The 18,274-nt window shown below is 53.2% G+C and overlaps 1 protein-coding gene across 2 annotated transcripts in view; it reads left to right on the top strand.

Annotated features, from left to right (window-relative positions):
• The window catches only part of MYH7B (myosin heavy chain 7B), a 31,739-nt gene that overhangs the window by 7,577 nt on the left and 5,888 nt on the right, over window positions 1-18,274 (top strand). For both annotated transcript variants that reach the window (XM_059863051.1, XM_059863052.1), the window contains 21 exons: window positions 391-483; window positions 1,187-1,250; window positions 1,351-1,449; window positions 2,413-2,516; window positions 3,371-3,509; window positions 5,161-5,279; window positions 6,041-6,190; window positions 6,815-6,985; window positions 7,654-7,833; window positions 7,919-8,051; window positions 8,616-8,692; window positions 10,222-10,309; window positions 10,754-10,871; window positions 11,777-11,900; window positions 12,258-12,394; window positions 12,798-13,053; window positions 13,585-13,827; window positions 14,203-14,379; window positions 14,727-14,872; window positions 15,414-15,504; window positions 16,899-17,288. In XM_059863051.1, the coding sequence (XP_059719034.1) occupies window positions 391-483; window positions 1,187-1,250; window positions 1,351-1,449; window positions 2,413-2,516; window positions 3,371-3,509; window positions 5,161-5,279; window positions 6,041-6,190; window positions 6,815-6,985; window positions 7,654-7,833; window positions 7,919-8,051; window positions 8,616-8,692; window positions 10,222-10,309; window positions 10,754-10,871; window positions 11,777-11,900; window positions 12,258-12,394; window positions 12,798-13,053; window positions 13,585-13,827; window positions 14,203-14,379; window positions 14,727-14,872; window positions 15,414-15,504; window positions 16,899-17,288 (3,099 nt within the window). The remainder of the gene's footprint in view (window positions 1-390; window positions 484-1,186; window positions 1,251-1,350; window positions 1,450-2,412; window positions 2,517-3,370; window positions 3,510-5,160; window positions 5,280-6,040; window positions 6,191-6,814; window positions 6,986-7,653; window positions 7,834-7,918; window positions 8,052-8,615; window positions 8,693-10,221; window positions 10,310-10,753; window positions 10,872-11,776; window positions 11,901-12,257; window positions 12,395-12,797; window positions 13,054-13,584; window positions 13,828-14,202; window positions 14,380-14,726; window positions 14,873-15,413; window positions 15,505-16,898; window positions 17,289-18,274) is intronic.

The raw sequence follows: 18,274 nt of genomic DNA, 5'->3' as shown, positions 1-18,274 counted from the left end.
TGTGCTGTTGATGTGAGCTGCCCTCGACTTTGGTTTGTGGAAGAGGAAATTCCTGACATCAGAGAGCCTGAAATGATTCAGCCTGTTGCAACAACACGAGCTTACTCTTGGTTTGCATAGTGTAGCTCCTGAGAAAGGGGGCAAGGACTGCTGTGTGCAGAGGGAACAGCAGCCTGGGACTCCAGTTTGGGTGAGGAGAAGGCCACAGAGGGCTCTGCTGCCAACCTCAGCTGTGCTGATGAACAGAGATGTATGGCCTAGGCACGTCTCCTCGGGAGCAGCAGGTCCCACAGACAGCTGAGTGCAGCAAGCAGCCCCTGGCACTGCTCCCTGCTCTTGGTGACAGATCCCCTCTGGCTGTGTGACACACCCTTTGGTTTTGTTCTCCAGGGCACCCTCGAGGATCAAATCATCGAGGCTAACCCAGCCATGGAGGCTTTTGGCAATGCCAAAACCATCCGAAATGACAACTCCTCGCGTTTTGTGAGTGCCTCAGCGGGGCAGGGAGCTGTGGCTGCTGGGGTGGGCTGCATGCACAGTGGGTGGCACTGTGGCCTTGTGCCCTGGGAGCCACAGGCAGTGGCAGGCAGCTGGATCTGCTTCTCAGTGGCACTGGACTGCCAGAGCCACGTTTTTCTGGTTTTTCAGTACAGCAAATGGTGGCCAGCATGAATGGCCCTGGTGTCACAGCCTGTGGCTGGAGAGACATCCCTGGCAGGGCCAAAGCTGAGAGGGACAGTGAGCACAGCCTGGAGTGCTGTGGGACAGACAAGTGTGTCCCTTCCAGGAAGCAGCACCGATTTTGCTGAGCCCAGCCTGGCTCTGCTGTGGCTGCAGAGCTGCTGTGCCTGGAGGGGAGGGAGGCACTGCTGGGGGAGACCCTGAGCCCAGCACGGAGCAGGGGCTGCAGGCAGGCTCCGTGTCACTGAATGGTCAGTGGTAAGAATAGACCTGAGGACAGGGGTTTATCTGCTGTCAGGGAAATTTCTGCCTGCCTGGTATTTAAACCCTTGGGCAATGCTCTTTGAGCTTCTTCACGTTACAAAGCAGAGAACTTCACCCCTTTATAGAGGCCAGGAAGTTGGCTGGCATCAGCAGAAGCTCAAGAAGTGGGAAATTGATTCAGGTTCTAGGGGCTGTTCAGAGCTGTACAAGCCCAGCACTTACCTCCTGTGGGTGTTTTCAGGGCAAGTTCATCCGGATCCACTTTGGTCCCTCAGGGAAATTGGCCTCTGCAGACATTGACATCTGTGAGTAGCTGCCCTGGGGAGGGAATTCATCCCACCATTTGTGCTCAGCTCTGGGAAGGGACAAGCCCTGCTCTGACCCCTCTGCCCTACTTCATTCTAGATCTTCTGGAAAAATCCAGAGTGATTTTCCAGCAACCCAAAGAACGGAGCTACCACATCTTCTACCAGATCCTGTCTGGGAAGAAACCAGAGCTGCAAGGTAAGGCAGCCAAAGCTGCAGCACAGCCCTTAGAGCAGGATGGCCTGAAAACAGCCCCAGAGAGCTCTGTTGTCAGCTTTGGGGTCCACAGGAATGAGCAGACCCAGCTCACCATGCAGGTTTTGCCCTTGAATGCTTTGCTAGCTGTGCAGGATCATGGGATTGGTGGAATCCAGGGTGGAAGGGATTTCAAGAGGTCATCTAGCCCAGCTCCATTATCCTGACAGGCTGAGAAGCCAGACTAAAGCCCTTTCTGCCACTGTGTAGGAGCAGAGGTCACCCAGGGTCTATCTGCAAGGTGGGAATGTGCTTTGCAAAGCTGCCTTGCACAGAGTCCTCGTGGGGTGGTGGGTACAGCACTGACCTCAGCGTGTGCAGGCTGCACATTTACTCATTTTGGGATAGAGGGAAGTGTTTTGCTGCCTCCTCAACAAGTGAGATGACCTGTTCCAGGTGAGCTTGGACACAGCTGCCCAGCTGTCTCTGGGCACTGCTGTAGATGTGATCCCCAGGACAGCTCCACCTGATCTGAGTTTGTGCTGGGGCAGCTCTGAGCAGCCTCCTGGTGCCACATCCCACTCAGGAAGCCTTTCCCCACGCAGGAGGATGGCTGGCACAGCCCCTGGGGTGGTCAGCTCTTGGCTGAGGGCTCCTGAGCTTGGTGCTGAACAGCACCTTATTAGGCAGGTCTGAGGGAGCAGTAATCTTATCTGGAGTCACAAGGGCATGGTGGCCACTTCTAAATCAGTCTGCAGCCAGGCCATATCCCAAGATAGCAAGCAGGAGGCAAGCACAGAAGAGGTGGACCCATGTGTGGACCTGCCTGTGCTGGAAGAGGCTGTTCCTCCCCCAGCTGGTGAGGCTGGGGATGCCTTCCTGCTCCATCTGTGTGCAGGGCTGTCCCTCTGCCCAGGGATGTCCCTGCCAGGCTGGCCTCACCCTCTGCCTGTCACCCCCCTGCAGATATGCTGCTGCTGTCTCTCAACCCCTACGACTACCACTTCTGCTCCCAGGGGGTGACAACGGTGGACAACCTGGATGATGGCGAGGAGCTCATGGCCACAGATGTATGTGCACAGCCCTGGGCCTGGGGAGGGCACAGCCTTCCTCTGGGCAGCTCTGGGGGTGTGTCCTGGCTTCCTGTGTGTCCCTCTTTGAATCAGTTGGGAATTCCCTATGGATCCTTGGTGATTGTTGTGAGCCTGCAGGAAGGGGCAGACTCTGATCTGCACCAACAGCCTCATCCAGGCAGGGAAGGGAGAGTCATTCCCTGCATCAGGAAGGGCCTGTGGCACATGAGCACTTCCCATAGTGTCCATGAGAAGGAAGATGCCAGAATCATTAAATTTGGAAAAGACTCCCAAGACCATAAAGTCCAACCTGTGATTTATCCCCACCCTGACACCCAGCCCAGTGCACTGAGTGCCATGTCCAGCCCTTCCTTGGACACCTCCAGGGATGGGGACTCCAGCAGTGCCCTGGGCAGCCCCTGCCAATGCCTGGCAACTCTTTCTGTGAGGAAATTCCTCCTGATGTCCAACCTGAACCTCCCCTGGCACAGCTTGAAGTTGTTCCCTCCCATCCTGTCCCTGTTCCCTGGGAGCAGAGCCCAACCCTCACCTGGCTGCCCCCTCTTGTCAGGGAGCTGTAGAGATCAGTCAGGTCTCCTCCTCAGCCCTCAGCTTGGAGAACCTCCTCCTTGTGGGTGCCAGGCCAGTCCTTTGGCTTTCAAATAGTCTTGTGGGAGCTGGATCCACATTCAAACCCCGTGGGCAGGATTCCTTGGTTAGGTGCCCACCAGAGAGGGCACCCTGCCCAGCCCCAGGACAGGGAGAGTACCTTAGGAGACGGTGGGAGAAGAACCAACACTCACCTCAGCGTGGTGAATTTTTTCCATCTCGACTGCTTTGTGTCTCCTCAGCACGCCATGGACATCCTGGGCTTCAGCAGCGATGAGAAATACGGCTCCTATAAAATAGTGGGGGCCATCATGCACTTTGGGAACATGAAATTCAAGCAAAAGCAGCGGGAAGAGCAGGCAGAGGCTGATGGCACTGAAAGTGAGTGGGGCTCTGTGCTGGGCTGTAGGAGCACCAGGGGTAGGACAGTGGGGACAGACGGACACGAGAGATCTCTGAAGGCAGGTCAGGAACTCGGGGTTTATTGCAAAGGGCCTGGGGGCAGGGACCTGCTGGGAGCTGCCAGCCACAGCTCAGAGCAGTAAAGAGAAGTAAAGAGAGTGGGAAAGAGAGAGAAGCAAGAGCGTGGTAAAGAGGATGAGAAAGAGTAAAAGAGAGAGGACGAAAGAGTAAAGAGAGAGAGAGCGAGGTTCCCATTACAATGCCATAAATCTTCTACAATACCATAAATCAATCTAGTACAAGGTACAAATCTTACAGCATTTACATACAGCCTATAAGAATCATTACATTACCACACTGTGTTACATTTTAAACCCTAAAAACTCCTCTTTGGGCCCTTCTGCCAAGCCAGCAGGGTCTGCTCTGACCCTTTGACCTGCCTGCAATCCCCTTGATCAAAAGGGGATTGCCTTCAGCTGGCCACACCGTTGTTTTCTAGTTGCTCAGTAACTGAGGGATCTCAGAGCTGCTTTCATTTCAATGTCACTTATATTTTCCATATTCTCAAGCTCTTTTGCCAGACAATCATATTTATAAGGCTTTCCTGTTTCATCTTCCCCAACACTCCAGACCTGCCCAGGCTGGGATAACTCCCCATGCCTGGCCTGTGGAGGTCAGTGACCCTGATCCCCTGATCCCTCGCTGACTTAGGCCCTGCTGGGTGCACCAAGGGCTTGGCCTTGAGCAGGAATATTTGGGACAGTCTCTCAGCAAGGTGGTGTCATCTGCATCAGACTTGTCTCAGCAGCATCAGAGGGTGTCACAGCCCTGCTGGGCTTCATCTTGTGCAGTCTTCTCCTGCTCTTCACCTCTTGCACTTCACTGGACAGCATTCCAGCCAGGCTGGGAGCAGGACCTGCTCAGCTCACAGCCTCCTGAAGAGCTGTTAGAGTAGGACACAATCACTGTCTAACACTTTTCCTGGTTTGTTGCTCAGCAAAATCCAATGTAATTCACAGAGCTAAGAACAGCCAGGCTGCTGAGCAAACCTGAAGGGAGAGGGTGACTTTCCAGCACGTGGGAGGGTGAGAAGGGGGAGCTCTGGCACATACTTGGAAGGTTTCAGCAGGGATCCAGCAGAAATGACTGCCTGGATCAGTCTTTGTCAAGTTAATATTCATGAAGGAAAAGTTTTCTGTGCCTCAGGAGTGGTAACACAGGCTTAGCTGCTACCTGGTAATTAATGAAGGTTTTGATAAGACACTGATTTCCCTGCTGAGGTGATTTGCTAGCTACAATCTGCTATCAGGAGTTTATGAAAGACAATCACCTCTCTTCTATTCAATTCAAGTTTGCTGCGTTGAAATGCATAGAGAATCCCAGATCAATAAGGCTGAAACCTGATAAGGTGCAGCAGGCCTTCAAACAGTAACTTCTCAGTCAGGAGGTTCAAAGTTTAAAGCATCATAGACTATCCAAGGTGGACAATCACAACAGGCACTGGAGGAGGTGGAAAAACCAGTGTGATTAGCACTGATCATCATAGGAGCAGGTTATTTTTTACTTTGGTCCCTTTTTCCCTTCCCAGACCCTCCTGGAGGGCTCCTCATGCCTTTGTGCTGCCTTCCAGGTGCTGACAAAGCTGCCTATCTCATGGGAATCAGCTCAGCTGACCTCATCAAGGGGCTGCTCCATCCTCGTGTGAAAGTGGGCAATGAGTACGTGACCAAAGGTCAGAACGTGGAGCAGGTGAGTGACAGGACAGCAGGACACATGTCCCCTCCTCACACTGGGCTGCCACTGGGGCTTCACTTCACTCTCTTGGGTGTAGGAGGAGACTCCAGAGCAGCAGGAGAAGGTGAATCCACAGTTCTTAGCTTTTAAGAGCAGGGGAAATGGGTGGCAGAGCTGGCTGATAGCTTTGCACATTAACCAAGGCTGGAGTTTCAGTGTGGTGTCTGAAATGTGGGTTGGATCCCAGCCAGAGCAGGTCCAGGTTCTGTGGATCTGCTTCAGAGACAGTCACACTCCTGTGAAGAGTTCAGCCCTGAAAACTAGAAAACTCTGCATATCTAAACACTCATCTGAGTTGATCTTGTAGAAGACTCAAATGGACCAAACATGTGTCTTGTCAGATTCCAGCCACACCCCAGCTGGGAACCCAGACCTGGCCTGGATAGTGCAAGCCAGTCCTTGAGCACAGTTCAGGAACACCTCAGCAGCTGGTGTCCTATCCAAAGTGGGCTGTAGGCTCTGGCCAGGCACAAGGCTTCTGAAAATGTCACTTTAAACTGAATTTATATCCTAAGACCCTGGAGGCAAGATAGGCCAGGTAGGCAGGAACACACTTGTGAGGAATGCAAAACGAGTTTTGGAGCTTGTGCTGAGACCACAAACTCCTTGGATGTGTCTGTCCATCCTTGGTGTGCCAGGAGGAGCTCTCTGTCAGCCCGTGGCTCCTGCAGGAGCAGGGAGAAGCTCACTGTGTGCTCTGGGCTTTGCCTTGGCAGGTTCTGTATGCTGTGGGAGCCCTGGCTAAAGCCACCTACGACCGCATGTTCAAGTGGCTGGTGACCCGCATCAACAAGACCCTGGACACCAAGCTGGCCAGGCAGTTCTTCATCGGGGTGCTGGACATTGCAGGCTTTGAGATCTTTGATGTGAGTTCTGCAGGCCCTTGCAGTGGGTTCAGGGAGTGTTGTAAGGGCAGCTCAGTCCCCTGGGGTTTGAGCTCTAGCTCCTCTAAGAAGATGCTGGCCTTGATGAGAAAAGGGGCTCTTGTCTGGATAGATGCATGTGGAGCAGGCAGGCAGCTCTCAAGGAATGATTTAATACTGCTGTGGGCAGTGATTGCTGGCTGCCTGCTGTGGCAGCCACACAGCTGGGCCTGGCAGGGATCACCCTTCACACCCAGGCAAAGCACAAGAGTGAATCCATTCCAGTCACTACAGGACATGAAATTACACAATGTGCACACACAGCTCTCCCAAGGTAAAAAGAGCACTTTTAATTTCTGACTCCAGCATTTATAGATTTCCAAAAGTGACAGTGGATTGGAGGGTGACAGTGCCACCTCTCCAATGACACTGGACAAACCAACAGTCCATCAAATGTCTCCTCCTCCATAAAAGAAAGCAAACCAATAAGTTATTTACATAAAGTGTGTGAGAAGGTTCTTTTCAAGAATGTAAACATCAGAAGGCTTAGAAAATCTTAAAAAATCAGGGTGACACCTTCCCTTCTGGAGCTCCTCCTTCTGACTCAGATCTCTTTTGTTCTTGCAGTTCAACAGCTTCGAGCAGCTGTGCATCAACTTCACCAATGAGAAACTGCAACAGTTCTTCAACCACCACATGTTTGTCCTGGAGCAGGAGGAATACAAGAAGGAAGGCATTGAATGGGTCTTCATTGACTTTGGCCTGGACCTGCAGGCCTGCATTGACCTGATTGAGAAGGTAGAGTGTGAGGCAGGGCACAGAAATGGTACTGCTGGGGGATGCTTTGTTTGCAAAGGCTGCAACAAAGAGGTGCTCTCCTACCAAAATTAAATTTTTCCCTCCCTGGTCAGTGGCAAATGCCCAACTTTTTTTCCCCCACACTTACAGCTCAGAGCCTCCAGCCCCTTGAGACCTTTTCCACACAAATCTAGACTTTATGAAAACATGGAAATTCTGTTTCTACCCACTGAGGAGCCACAAAACCTGGTGCAGCCTTTGCTTCCAGAGGACAATCATCTCTTCCCCTTTTTTCCTACTCACTTGCAGCCTATCAGTTCCTCTTGAGCATTCACTGATTCGGAGCAGCTTGTAGAAAATATTTCCACCATTGCATGAAGGAAACACTTTTAATATTTTTTTTTTTTGAGAGGAGCAATCCTGGAGAGGATCCCTCCTCCTCAACAATCTGTTGGACCAGGGCAAACTCCCGTGTCTTGCAGGCCTGGCCAGTCCCACATGGAGGTCAGGTGCAGCCTGGAATGTGCCAGTGACAGCTTGGCCCTCTGGCCAGTGTCTTGCACCTGGACTAGGACGGGATCTCCCAGGTCAAGCACAGAGCATCCCTGTCTTGGGATGAGATGTGGCAACACCGAGCTCAGTCCTCTTTATCCCCTCTCTCCCTGCAGCCCATGGGAATCCTGTCCATCCTGGAGGAGGAGTGCATGTTCCCCAAAGCCTCTGACATGACCTTCAAGTCCAAGCTCTACGACAACCACATCGGGAAGTCGCCCAACTTCCAGAAGCCGCGGCCGGACAAGAAGCGCAAGTACGAGGCACACTTTGAGGTGGTGCACTACGCTGGTGTGGTACGTCCCTGGCAGCTCCTCCCAGCCCCCACACCTTCCCCTGGGCAGGGACAGGGCTGGCCTGACCTTCCTTGTCCTGGGACAGGTGCCATACAACATCGTGGGCTGGCTGGACAAGAACAAGGACCCCCTGAACGAGACGGTGGTGTCCGTCTTCCAGAAATCCCAGAACAAGCTCCTGGCCTCCCTCTATGAGAACTATGTGGGCTCTGCTTCAGGTGAGGAACCCCCTCACCCTGTTTTTTACCTCTCCCTCTCCCTCTCCCTCTCCCTCTCCCTCTCCCTCTCCCTCTCCCTCTCCCTCTCCCTCTCCCTCTCCCTCTCCCTCTCCCTCTCCCTCTCCCTCTCCCTCTCCCTCTCCCTCTCCCTCTCCCTCTCCCTCTCCCTCTCCCTCTCCTCCATGCCCAGCTGTTGGTGCAGCATCCCTGTCCCTGGCAGCCCAGGCAAAGGGAAAGCCCCCGCTGATCCCTAAAATCCTTCCTGGCCTGAGTAGGTGGGTGCTGGTTGTAGGGTTGTTGTGGTGGCCCTGTGACTTTGGGAGTGTGAAGGGGTGTCTTGCTGCCAAGGAGCTGAGGAACAACATCCTTCGCTGGGTGTTGTGGGAAATGGCTGCTGGGTGTTTGTGGTGGTCAGTGCCTTTGTTTTGCAGCAGGGCACAACCACCTCTGCTTTAGAGACAGCAGGGGCTATGGGAATTTTAGGGGTGTTTGGGGATGCCCCCGAGTCCTTCAAGGCAGGCAGATGTTTTGCTGATGTAAGTAATCAATATTTCGACCCAACAGAGGAACCTCACAAGCCAGGGACCAAGGAGAAACGTAAGAAGGCAGCTTCCTTCCAAACAGTGTCACAGCTGCACAAGGTGAGAGCCAGCCCCTCATCCAGGGCCATGAGGGAAACGTGCTGAGGGTCCCACTGGCAGTCCCACTTCCCTGCCAAGACTTGATTTCTTGCATTTCCTGGGGTCTGAAGGACCACCAGAGCTCCTGAGGGACCACCACTAGACCAAAGCCCCCAAATTCCTCTGATCCCTGGCCAAGGGGGCTGTGCCTGGCAGAGTCCCAGCCCTGTCCCCATGCTCCCAGGGCAGGACAGGAGGCTCCAGGCTGGCAGAGCTCCCTTCCCCTGGAGCTGGGCTCATGCTGCTCCTGCCCTCGTGACGCTTGCAGCAGCTCCTCCACTTCTGAGAGAGCGGCAGTTAAGACTTGTAGTGATGTTTAGATAATTAATTCCATGAACATCACTTTAAGTCTGTGCTACTTCTCTCCTCGTTGCTGTCAGCTGGAAGGACAGAAGACAATGGAGGAGGATCTTGCAGGTCTCTGAGCAGACAGCTCCCTGTGCTGGGGGTGACCTGGCCCATTTGACAGCTCAGGCTGTCACACAGCTCCATCCCATGCTCACCACTGGAGTTACTTGTCCGGCCCAGAGCTCAATCACAGCAGCACAGAGGGGTGTGTCCTGCCACACAGCCTTGTGACAGGGCAAAGGTCACAGCCCTGAGGCTGCCTGAGCTCCAGGAGCTTGGACAGCACTCCTAGGCATTGGGTTGGGGTGTCTGTGCAGGGCCAGGAGCTGGACTGGGTGATCCCTGTGTGTTCCTTCCAACTGAGGATATTCTGTGATTCTTTGCCAAGGTGCTTGCAGAAGACAGCTCTGTGGCAGAGCCCCTGTTGAGGGAAAAGTGTGACTTTCTTCCTTCTGGATGAGTCACAGGCCTTGGGGAAAGGTGTCTGTGGTGAGGAGTTGCCCCATGGTAATGTGGGAAGGTGTTTTCTACCCTGAGCTGGTCCTACACAGGCTGAGCCTGTACAAGCAGGGGAAGGCAGCTGGAAAGATCCAGGGTAGAGTTGCCTTGGAGAGAAAAGGAGGTGCAGTCTGGCTCAGCAGGCCCTCTGTCATGGCCAAAAAAAGGGGTGAAGCACTGTGAAGGTGCAGGGAAATCCTGAATATCCTACCATTCTCTGTCTACAGCCAGGGGGTGCACAGCACTGGACCTGCAGGGTGCTGAGCACGGAGCTCTGTACCAGCAATATGCTCAGTCCTGTGTCCCTGCCTCTCCTCTGCAGCAAAACTTTACCTACAAACACTTGGGAAGCATCTGGCACAGCAGACTTCTGTAGCACAGCAAAACCTGCCAGTGCCATTTGGCCTGTGTGCCAGCCCAGCCCCCTCTGCCCTGGGGACAGTCTCCCACCCTGGCAGGAGGCACTGACCCTGCCCCAGGTGGGGATGCCCCCTGCCAGCATAGCAGGAGGAAATTCCCTTTCTCCTGCCATAAGGAGCTCTCAGGGTCTGCTCCCTCCCTGCCTGTGAGGGAAAGGAGCTGGAGAGAGCAAGAAGCATTGCAGGGAAGCAGAGCAGTCCCCTCAGCCTGTGTCTGCCCTGCAGGAGAATCTCAACAAGCTGATGACCAACCTGCGCTCCACCCAGCCCCACTTCGTGCGCTGCATCATCCCCAACGAGACAAAGACCCCAGGTATGGGACAGCTCAGGCAGTGCCCTGGGGACAGCCACATCTGGGAACTGGCAGGCATTCTTGCACCCAGCCTCTCCCCAATCCTTTTCATGCTGCCACTGAGCCCTGACCCCATCTCAGTGCTGAAACTCTTGTAACCCAGATCAATCTCCTCTGCTGGGGAGAATGAGCTTTGCCTGGCTCCCATTTTGGGTGTGCAGCCTGGCACTTGGCATGGATGTACACCCAGAATGGGATGCATAGCAGGCATGGATGAGTCTTCCAGGCTGAGTTCCACCACCCAAGGCCCAGTCTGCAGCACTGGTGCCCAGCACACACCTGCAGGACAGGATAACACCCATGTTCAAATCATGGGATGTTCCCAGGGTTCAGACCCGGGCTGCAGCTCTATTTTCTCTCTCTTCTTGGGCTGAGCACGTGCTCTGTGTGTGTCCTGCCCCACAGGAGCCATGGATTCCTTCCTGGTGCTGCACCAGCTGCGCTGTAATGGAGTCCTGGAAGGGATCCGCATCTGCCGCAAGGGCTTCCCCAACAGGATCCTCTACGCAGACTTCAAGCAGCGGTAACGCCCTCTTCTTCCTCACCCAGCACGTGCTTCAAGGGCAGACAGACTTGTCCTGGCTCTGACCTGCTCCCCAGCTTGTGCAGAGCTGCTCTGAACCCCCACATGCCCCCAGTGCCTGCCCAGTTTGGGACAGCTCTGCTGCTGTCTCGGGGTGCCAGGCATGGAGGGTTTGGGATGGGGTCTGGGTGTTTGAGGTGCTGGTGCAGGGGAAAGGTGGCAAGGCTCATGTCACTCTTGTGCTGAGAACAACACAGGAGCAGGCAGGGGCAAAGAAGGCTTTATTCAAGAGAACCACACAGTTTTTATGATGACACAGGAGCAGGCAGGAGGCAGTATTGTAGAAAGAGCAAAGAAGGTTTCATTCAAGGTTTTTATAGAGTGATACAATAGATTCTATTTGATTGGCTAACTAATAAAAACATCTTCACACACTGTTTTTGAGAAGGCAAACAAAGTAGAAAAACACCACCTGCAGATTGTTTTTACTTAACAAATTATCACATCTTTACAACTTCCTAAAAATTCTCACAAGCCACTGTGAGAAACATTTGCTATTTCTTTCTCTCTGTCCCATGGCATCCACAGGCTCAGGCTTCTCTGATCCTGGCTTAGATTTCTCTCTGCCCTTGGGATGGATCCTCAGGGTTCTCACCTTAGGGTCCCATCCATGCTGCCTAGTGAGGGCAGAGGCCTCCTGGCACAGTCTCCCTGATGTTCAGGGACTAAATTCTGCCAGGGTTCCCTGGTGCCTGTAATCCTGTGCCCTGGAGCAGCTGGTTCACACCCAGCTCCAGCCTGTGGTGCAGCCCCATGGCTCCAGTGGGCACTGGCATGCCTGGGCCTCTGGGGTGATGCTGGTGCTGCAGTCCTCTTGCATGGTCTCCCTCTGCTTTGCCCCCCAGCTACCGTATCCTCAATCCAGCAGCCATTCCAGAAGACAAGTTTGTGGACAGCAGGAAGGCCACAGAGAAGCTGCTGAGCTCCCTGGAACTGGACCGTGCACAGTACAAGTTTGGTCACACCAAGGTGAGAGATCCTTGGCAGGGAGAAATTTCCCCTGCTGTTGCTCTCCATGCCTGTCTGTGCCTGGCCACAGCCCTGCTGTAGCCCTGCACTCTGCAGGGTCTGTGTGGCCCTTGAAGGGACTCAGGAGAGCAGAGGAAGGTGCAGGCTGGGAAGAGAAAGAGCAGCTCTGAGCAGGTCACTGCTGCCTGACCTCGTCCCCCCCAAACATCATCTTGTCCCTGCTGGGGAGCATGATGTGCTCAGGGCAGGTCTGGTTCCCTGTGCCATGTGTGGGGGCACCTCCATGCTTCCCTGGCAGGCTGTGTTACCCCTGAGCCCTCTGTCCTTCTGTTGGTGACTCCACTCTCTTGCCCACAGGTGTTTTTCAAGGCTGGTTTGCTGGGCTTGCTGGAGGAGATGCGAGATGAACGTCTGGCCAAGGTCCTGACAATGCTCCAGGCCAGGATCCGTGGGTACCTCATGCGTGTGGAGTATCAGAAGATCATCAGCAGGAGGTAGGTGGGGGGCAAAAGGCAGAACTTTGTGTCTCCTTGTCTCTTCTGCATGGGTCTGTGGGTTTGATCCATGGGGTTTGCCTGTGTCTGGCAGTGATTGGTCCTGAGGGATGGAGACAAACCTGGAAGAGGTCTGGCATGGCCCTGGTAGGAAGGATCTAGGTGTGGGGAGCCTCTGGTTTGCACTGGAAGATTCAGAGGGAGGCAGAGTGAGGAGAGCTGATATCCAGGCCACCCCACCCATCCCTGCAGGGCCAGTACAGTGTGCAGACAATGCCCCATTCATTCACCATCCTGCCATTTGTCCAGCTGGTGGAGAATGGAGAAGTATCCAGGCCTGCAGAAGCCAGGATGGGACATGGGGAATGTCCACCCCTGAGGATGCTGTGCTTGTACTCCCCAGGGAAGCCCTCTACACCATCCAGTGGAACATCCGTGCCTTCAACGCTGTCAAGAACTGGTCCTGGATGAAGCTGTTCTTCAAGATCAAGCCTTTACTCAAGTCTGCTCAGACTGAGAAGGAGATGTCCAACCTGAAGGAAGAATTCCAGAAGCTGAAGGAGGCTCTGGAGAAGTCTGAGGCTAAGAGGAAGGAGCTGGAAGAGAAGCAAGTCTCCATGATCCAGGAGAAGAACGACCTGGCTCTCCAGCTGCAGGCAGTGAGTGCCTAACCCTCTTTCTGGGGGTGTTAAGACAGTGCAGGATCCATGGGTAGAAGAAGGAGCAGAATATTCTAGAACCCCCCTTCAGCCTCCTGCAGTTCTGAAGCTCCCTCACTGCCACACTCTGTCTGAAACACAACATAAGGCTGTGATGGTACCTGATGTACCATCACATCCTGGGGCTGTCACAGGAATTTTTGATCCCCTGGCTGTAGGACGGGTGCTCTCCTCACAGGGGAGTGGGAGGGGATGGCAATGTTTGCTTGCCAAATTTTGTGCTGTTTTTCATCCCACCATGTCCTTCCTCTGGAAAGATTGAGCTGCTCTTTGGCCCTGGTTAGTGTGAGTGGTTGAACCTTGATGACAGGCAGTGACTGGAGCTGTATTTTTTGTACACCTGAGCACCTCGGGCTTGCTCTGCCCCTTCCACAAGGAGAAAGCCAGGACAGCAGGGCTGAGAGCAGTGTCCTGGGGCAGAGGGTGACCACTGCTCTCCTGTGCCTCTCTCCTCCTGCTCTCCTCTCCCAGGAGCAAGACAACCTGGCAGACGCAGAGGAGCGCTGTGACCTGCTCATCAAGTCCAAGATCCAGCTGGAGGCCAAGGTGAAGGAGCTGCTGGAGCGTGTGGAGGATGAGGAGGAGATGAGCTCAGAGCTCACTGCCAAGAAACGCAAGCTGGAGGATGAGTGTGCAGAGCTGAAGAAGGACATTGACGACCTGGAGATCACACTGGCCAAGGTGGAGAAGGAGAAACACGCCACGGAGAACAAGGTAACCAAGCTCCCTGCAGGGTCCAGCCTCAGTGCCTGTGGGGACACCAGAGAAACATCTGGGATAAGGCTGCTGGTGTGGGGAAACTGGGGTAGGGCAGAGGGAAAAGGGGAGTATGAGAGGGGAAAACCCTCTGTGTCCTGCCTCATTGCCCAGAGGGCTGTGGGCAAATGGTTCTGTGCTGTGGCAAGTGATCTGAGGCATGGAAAACCCACCTGGTGGGGCCAGCCTGGCCAAGGGACAGGGGCTGGCTGCTGGTGGGGAGCAGAGCTGCTGTTGCCCGTGGATGGACTCCTGCTTTGCAAGGGTCAGGCTCCTGGAGTAGCTTTGCACCTCCCTCTGAGATGCTCTCTACTTTTGTCCTCACTGATGCAGGTTAAAAACCTGATTGAGGAGATGGCTGGTCTGGATGAGATCATTGCCAAGCTGACGAAGGAGAAGAAAGCCCTGCAGGAGGCCCATCAGCAGGCCCTGGATGACCTGCAGGCTGAGGAAGACAAGGTCAACACACTGACCAAAGCCAAGGTCAAACTGGAGCAGCAAGTGGATGATGTGAGTCACAGGCCAGTGAGAATAAAGCAAGAGAGGTTTGAGTCACATCTCCAGGAGAGCCCAAAGGCTGTCCCTGAGTGGGATCTGGAGTGTGGGGTGTTACCAGATCCCCCTTTAATATGGCCAATTGATGGATAATCCCATTGACAAACTATCCCCAAAACAAGAGGTGGTGTAGAGCATCTCATGGGGAGCAGTCCTGGGCTGAGGGAATGGGACTGGAGACCAGCTGGGAAACACCTTTGACCCCTGGGGGATTGGTGAAGTTCCCACAGCAGTGGACATGGGTGTGGGTGGGGCTGCAGAAGGTCCTTGCCCTCCCTACCCCACCTCCCTTGGTTCTCCAGCTGGAAAGCTCTCTTGAGCAAGAAAAGAAGGTCCGCATGGATCTGGAGAGAGCAAAGAGGAAGCTTGAAGGGGACCTGAAGCTGTCACAAGAGTCTGTAATGGATCTGGAGAATGACAAACAGCAGCTGGATGAGAAGCTCAAGAAGTGAGTGTGTGACAAGTGCCTGGGCTCTGGGCTTGCTCTGCTCCCCTACATCCAGCAGATGTGTGGTCTCTGCAGGGGGGGCTGGGCTGTGGCTCTGGGCACTGCTGTGTGACCAGTCCAGCCACAGTGAGGGCTTGGTTTCCTGGGCACTTTGCAGAGAGGCTGAGGAGCTTGTGACAGGCTCATAGACCAGGGCTCACAGACCTTCCTTTTTCCATGGGGCTGGAGAGGAGGGACCTGCCTGGCAGGATCCAACACACTGCTGGGCCTCAGCTGCAAGTACAGACTTCAGTCACGTCCCATTCTCACTGGGGAGCTGGAGAACACCTTGGGACCTCAGATGGAAACCCTCAGAGCCAGCTGTCTGCCAATTTGGCTACTTGAACCCTTCCATGAGCTGCTGCTTATCCCTGCAGTCCCTTTCCATTGTGGGTTTGTTCATCCTCTGCCCTGGGTGTAAGAGTGCAGGGATACTTAGGAGCAGAAGGACCTGTCAGGACAGTGTTTGTCTGATCAGAAGCTCTGTCTTCTGTCTGTACAGGAAAGACTTTGAGATGAGTCAGCTGAACTCAAGGATTGAAGATGGGCAAGTGATGGAGGCCCAGCTGCAGAAGAAGATCAAGGAGGTCCAGGTATGGTGAGAAGAACTGTTCTTACATCCTGGGAGTCCAAAATTTCCATCAGATGTGATGTGTAGGGGAATCTGCATGAGCCAGTCCCTCTCTGAGCACAGGGGCATCTCCTGGAAAGAGCTGGCATGGGTAGCAGGAGCCAAGCCCTCTGCCAAAACATGGTGGGTTGAAAGTTAAAGAACAAGCTGTTGGGGTGAACACTATCACCAGCCTGAGGAACAGCTTCCAGGATGTAGTTCTCTGTCCAAAATAAAACCTTTAATCCAATAATGAAACTCTGAAAATCCGAATCTAGGAAGGTCACTGGGCTTCTTCCTATCAGAGACAGGTCCCCACAATCATGAAAGTTCCCATGAAAAGAGGCTAATGCCAGCTGGGTCCTGATGGCAGGGACAGAGCAGAGCAGGAGCTCCAAACATGCTACCAAGGAGCACCTGCCCCCAAAACAGCCCAAGACTGGTGGCTTTTTGCCTCCCATCATGCTGCTCCACTGTGGAGAGCAGAGATGCTGTAGAGGAATGTGGAGTGACAAAACTATCCTTTTTCTCCTAAAAAAAGAAAAAAGCCCAGAAGTTTCTCCCCTCAATTAGGTAAAAAGCCACCTCATAGGACCTGGGGGACTTCACCTCAAATTTAAGGATAGCCAATTGGAGAGAAGCCAAAAAGTCTTGCCGAAGCAATTTACTAGAAAAAGAAGAGAACAAAGAAACTAATTGCTTTTGTGAGGTGTTCTACCAGGAGCAAGAACTTCTTGCACCTGGCTCGGTTTTTCTCTGTAAAGAGCTTTGTTATTTTGCCTTTTATTAAAACTTTTCTGTTTCCAACACTGCCACAGAACACATCCTGCTGATTTTATGCCTTCTAAGGTAGCTGATCTGAGCTATCCTGGGTGTGATATAAATCTCCAAGAGCTTACAAGACCTGGCTCGAGGAGACCATATGTCAATGCTGGAGCTTCGCCCAGTGTGGTATTCACATGCCCTCTGAACAGAGAGAAGCTGTGAGACAAGCAGAGAAGAAGGAAAACACAATCCTTATCTCGCTTGCTGTGGCTGTGTTGTGCTAAAGTAGAAGGCAATATGGAGATTGTTTAGCCAGAGTGAGGATGTTTTGTTCCCTTGGCCTATCAGGCCAATGAGTGTGTGTGTGTTGGGACAGTCAGGAGAGAATCCGAGATGAGTGCAGTGCTGTGCGGCTGTGAGCAAGAGGGAGTGCATGGCAGATTCAGTTCAGATGAAATGTACATAGTATGGTATAATAAAGTAATTCATTAGTAATTCATTAGCCTTCTGATGATGGAGTCAGATGCATCATTCTCTCTGCCCTTCGTCAGAGCCGCCATTGATTTACAATACCCCAGAGTTTGGAGCAGCTGCCCTTTTCTGTGTGTGCAGGCACGCGTGGAGGAGCTGGAGGAGGAGCTGGAGGCCGAGCGAGCCGCCAGGGCCAAGGTGGAGAAGCAGCGGGCGGAGGCGTCGCGGGAGCTGGAGGAGCTGAGCGAGCGGCTGGAGGAGGCAGGAGGAAGCACGGCCACGCAGCTGGAGCTCAGCAAGAAGAGGGAGGCCGAGTTCCTGAAGCTGCGGCGGGACCTGGAGGAGGCCACGCTGCAGCACGAGGCCACGGCGGCCGCGCTGCGCAAGAAGCACGCGGACAGCGCGGCCGAGCTGGGCGAGCGCATCGACGGCCTGCAGCGCGTCAAGCAGAAACTGGAGAAGGAGAAGAGCGAGATGAAGATGGAGATCGATGACCTCTCCTCCAACGTTGAGTACATCACCAAGAGCAAGGTGGGTGTCCCTGTGAAAAACGCCAGTCACGTGGTTTTAAAATTTTAAAAGTTTAATAGTAATAAAATGGTTATAAAAATAGCAGTGTAATTAGAGTAGTAAAAACTTTGGACGGTTTGGATTAGGACAATACAAGACAATAGAAACAAAGAGTTATGGACAGTCCTGGTACCTCTTTCTGGGCAAAATAAGCCCGTAAAAGGACCCACGTTAACAGAGGATTAACCCTTAAAAGGAACAGCCTGTTGCATATTCATACACCTCATCCATGATGCATCAATTCCATTCAAGCACAGGATTCTGTCTGGGCAGTGTCAGCTTCTTCCTCTTAATACTGACAGCATCTTCAGGGCTGAGGAGGCAGGAAGAAGTTAATTTCTTCTGATAATGGGGCAATAAATTCTCTTTCTCTGAAAGATTCAGGTATCCTGTGGCTGCTGTCTTGCTGCAAGTCCTTTCTTTAGAAAAAAAGTATCTTACATAGTATGGTTATGTTAAAACCTAAAACTATATTTAACGTACTACTTAAGAAAATTAACACAGCATAACTTTCTAACATAACACATATAATGTTCATTTTCATATTTGCAAAAAAACAGTCATAAAATACCCATTTTTCACAGTCCTGGTTCTCCACGGGGCTGATTGATCTCTCCTGTGGACATCAGTGCAACTGGGTGCAGTGTGAGCAGCACAGCCATGTCCATGGGGTGGTGTCTCTTTGCCATGGCCAAGTCCCTCTTTGACCTGCAGCTTGTCCCTATGTCACTGCAGGGTGCTTTACTTGTCCTAGTCAAGTCTGGAGGCTCTGGGAAGATATTTCCTGGGCAGCTTGACTGCAGAGAGCCACTGTTAGCCTGGCAGTGAGCTCTGGCAGGCTCCTGCTCTCTGCCTCGTGTGCCCGTAGGATCCTCCTGGCAGGGCAGGGTATCCCAGGGTGGGAGACAGTGCTGTGTGCAGAGCTGAGCTCAGCCAGGCTGTGCTTG

Source organism: Haemorhous mexicanus, chromosome 18 (assembly GCF_027477595.1).
Source record: "Haemorhous mexicanus isolate bHaeMex1 chromosome 18, bHaeMex1.pri, whole genome shotgun sequence".
Classification (NCBI taxonomy): Eukaryota; Metazoa; Chordata; class Aves; order Passeriformes; family Fringillidae; genus Haemorhous; species Haemorhous mexicanus.
Note: the sequence above shows the minus strand (reverse complement) of the source record. Positions and strands in the feature narration are given on the sequence as shown.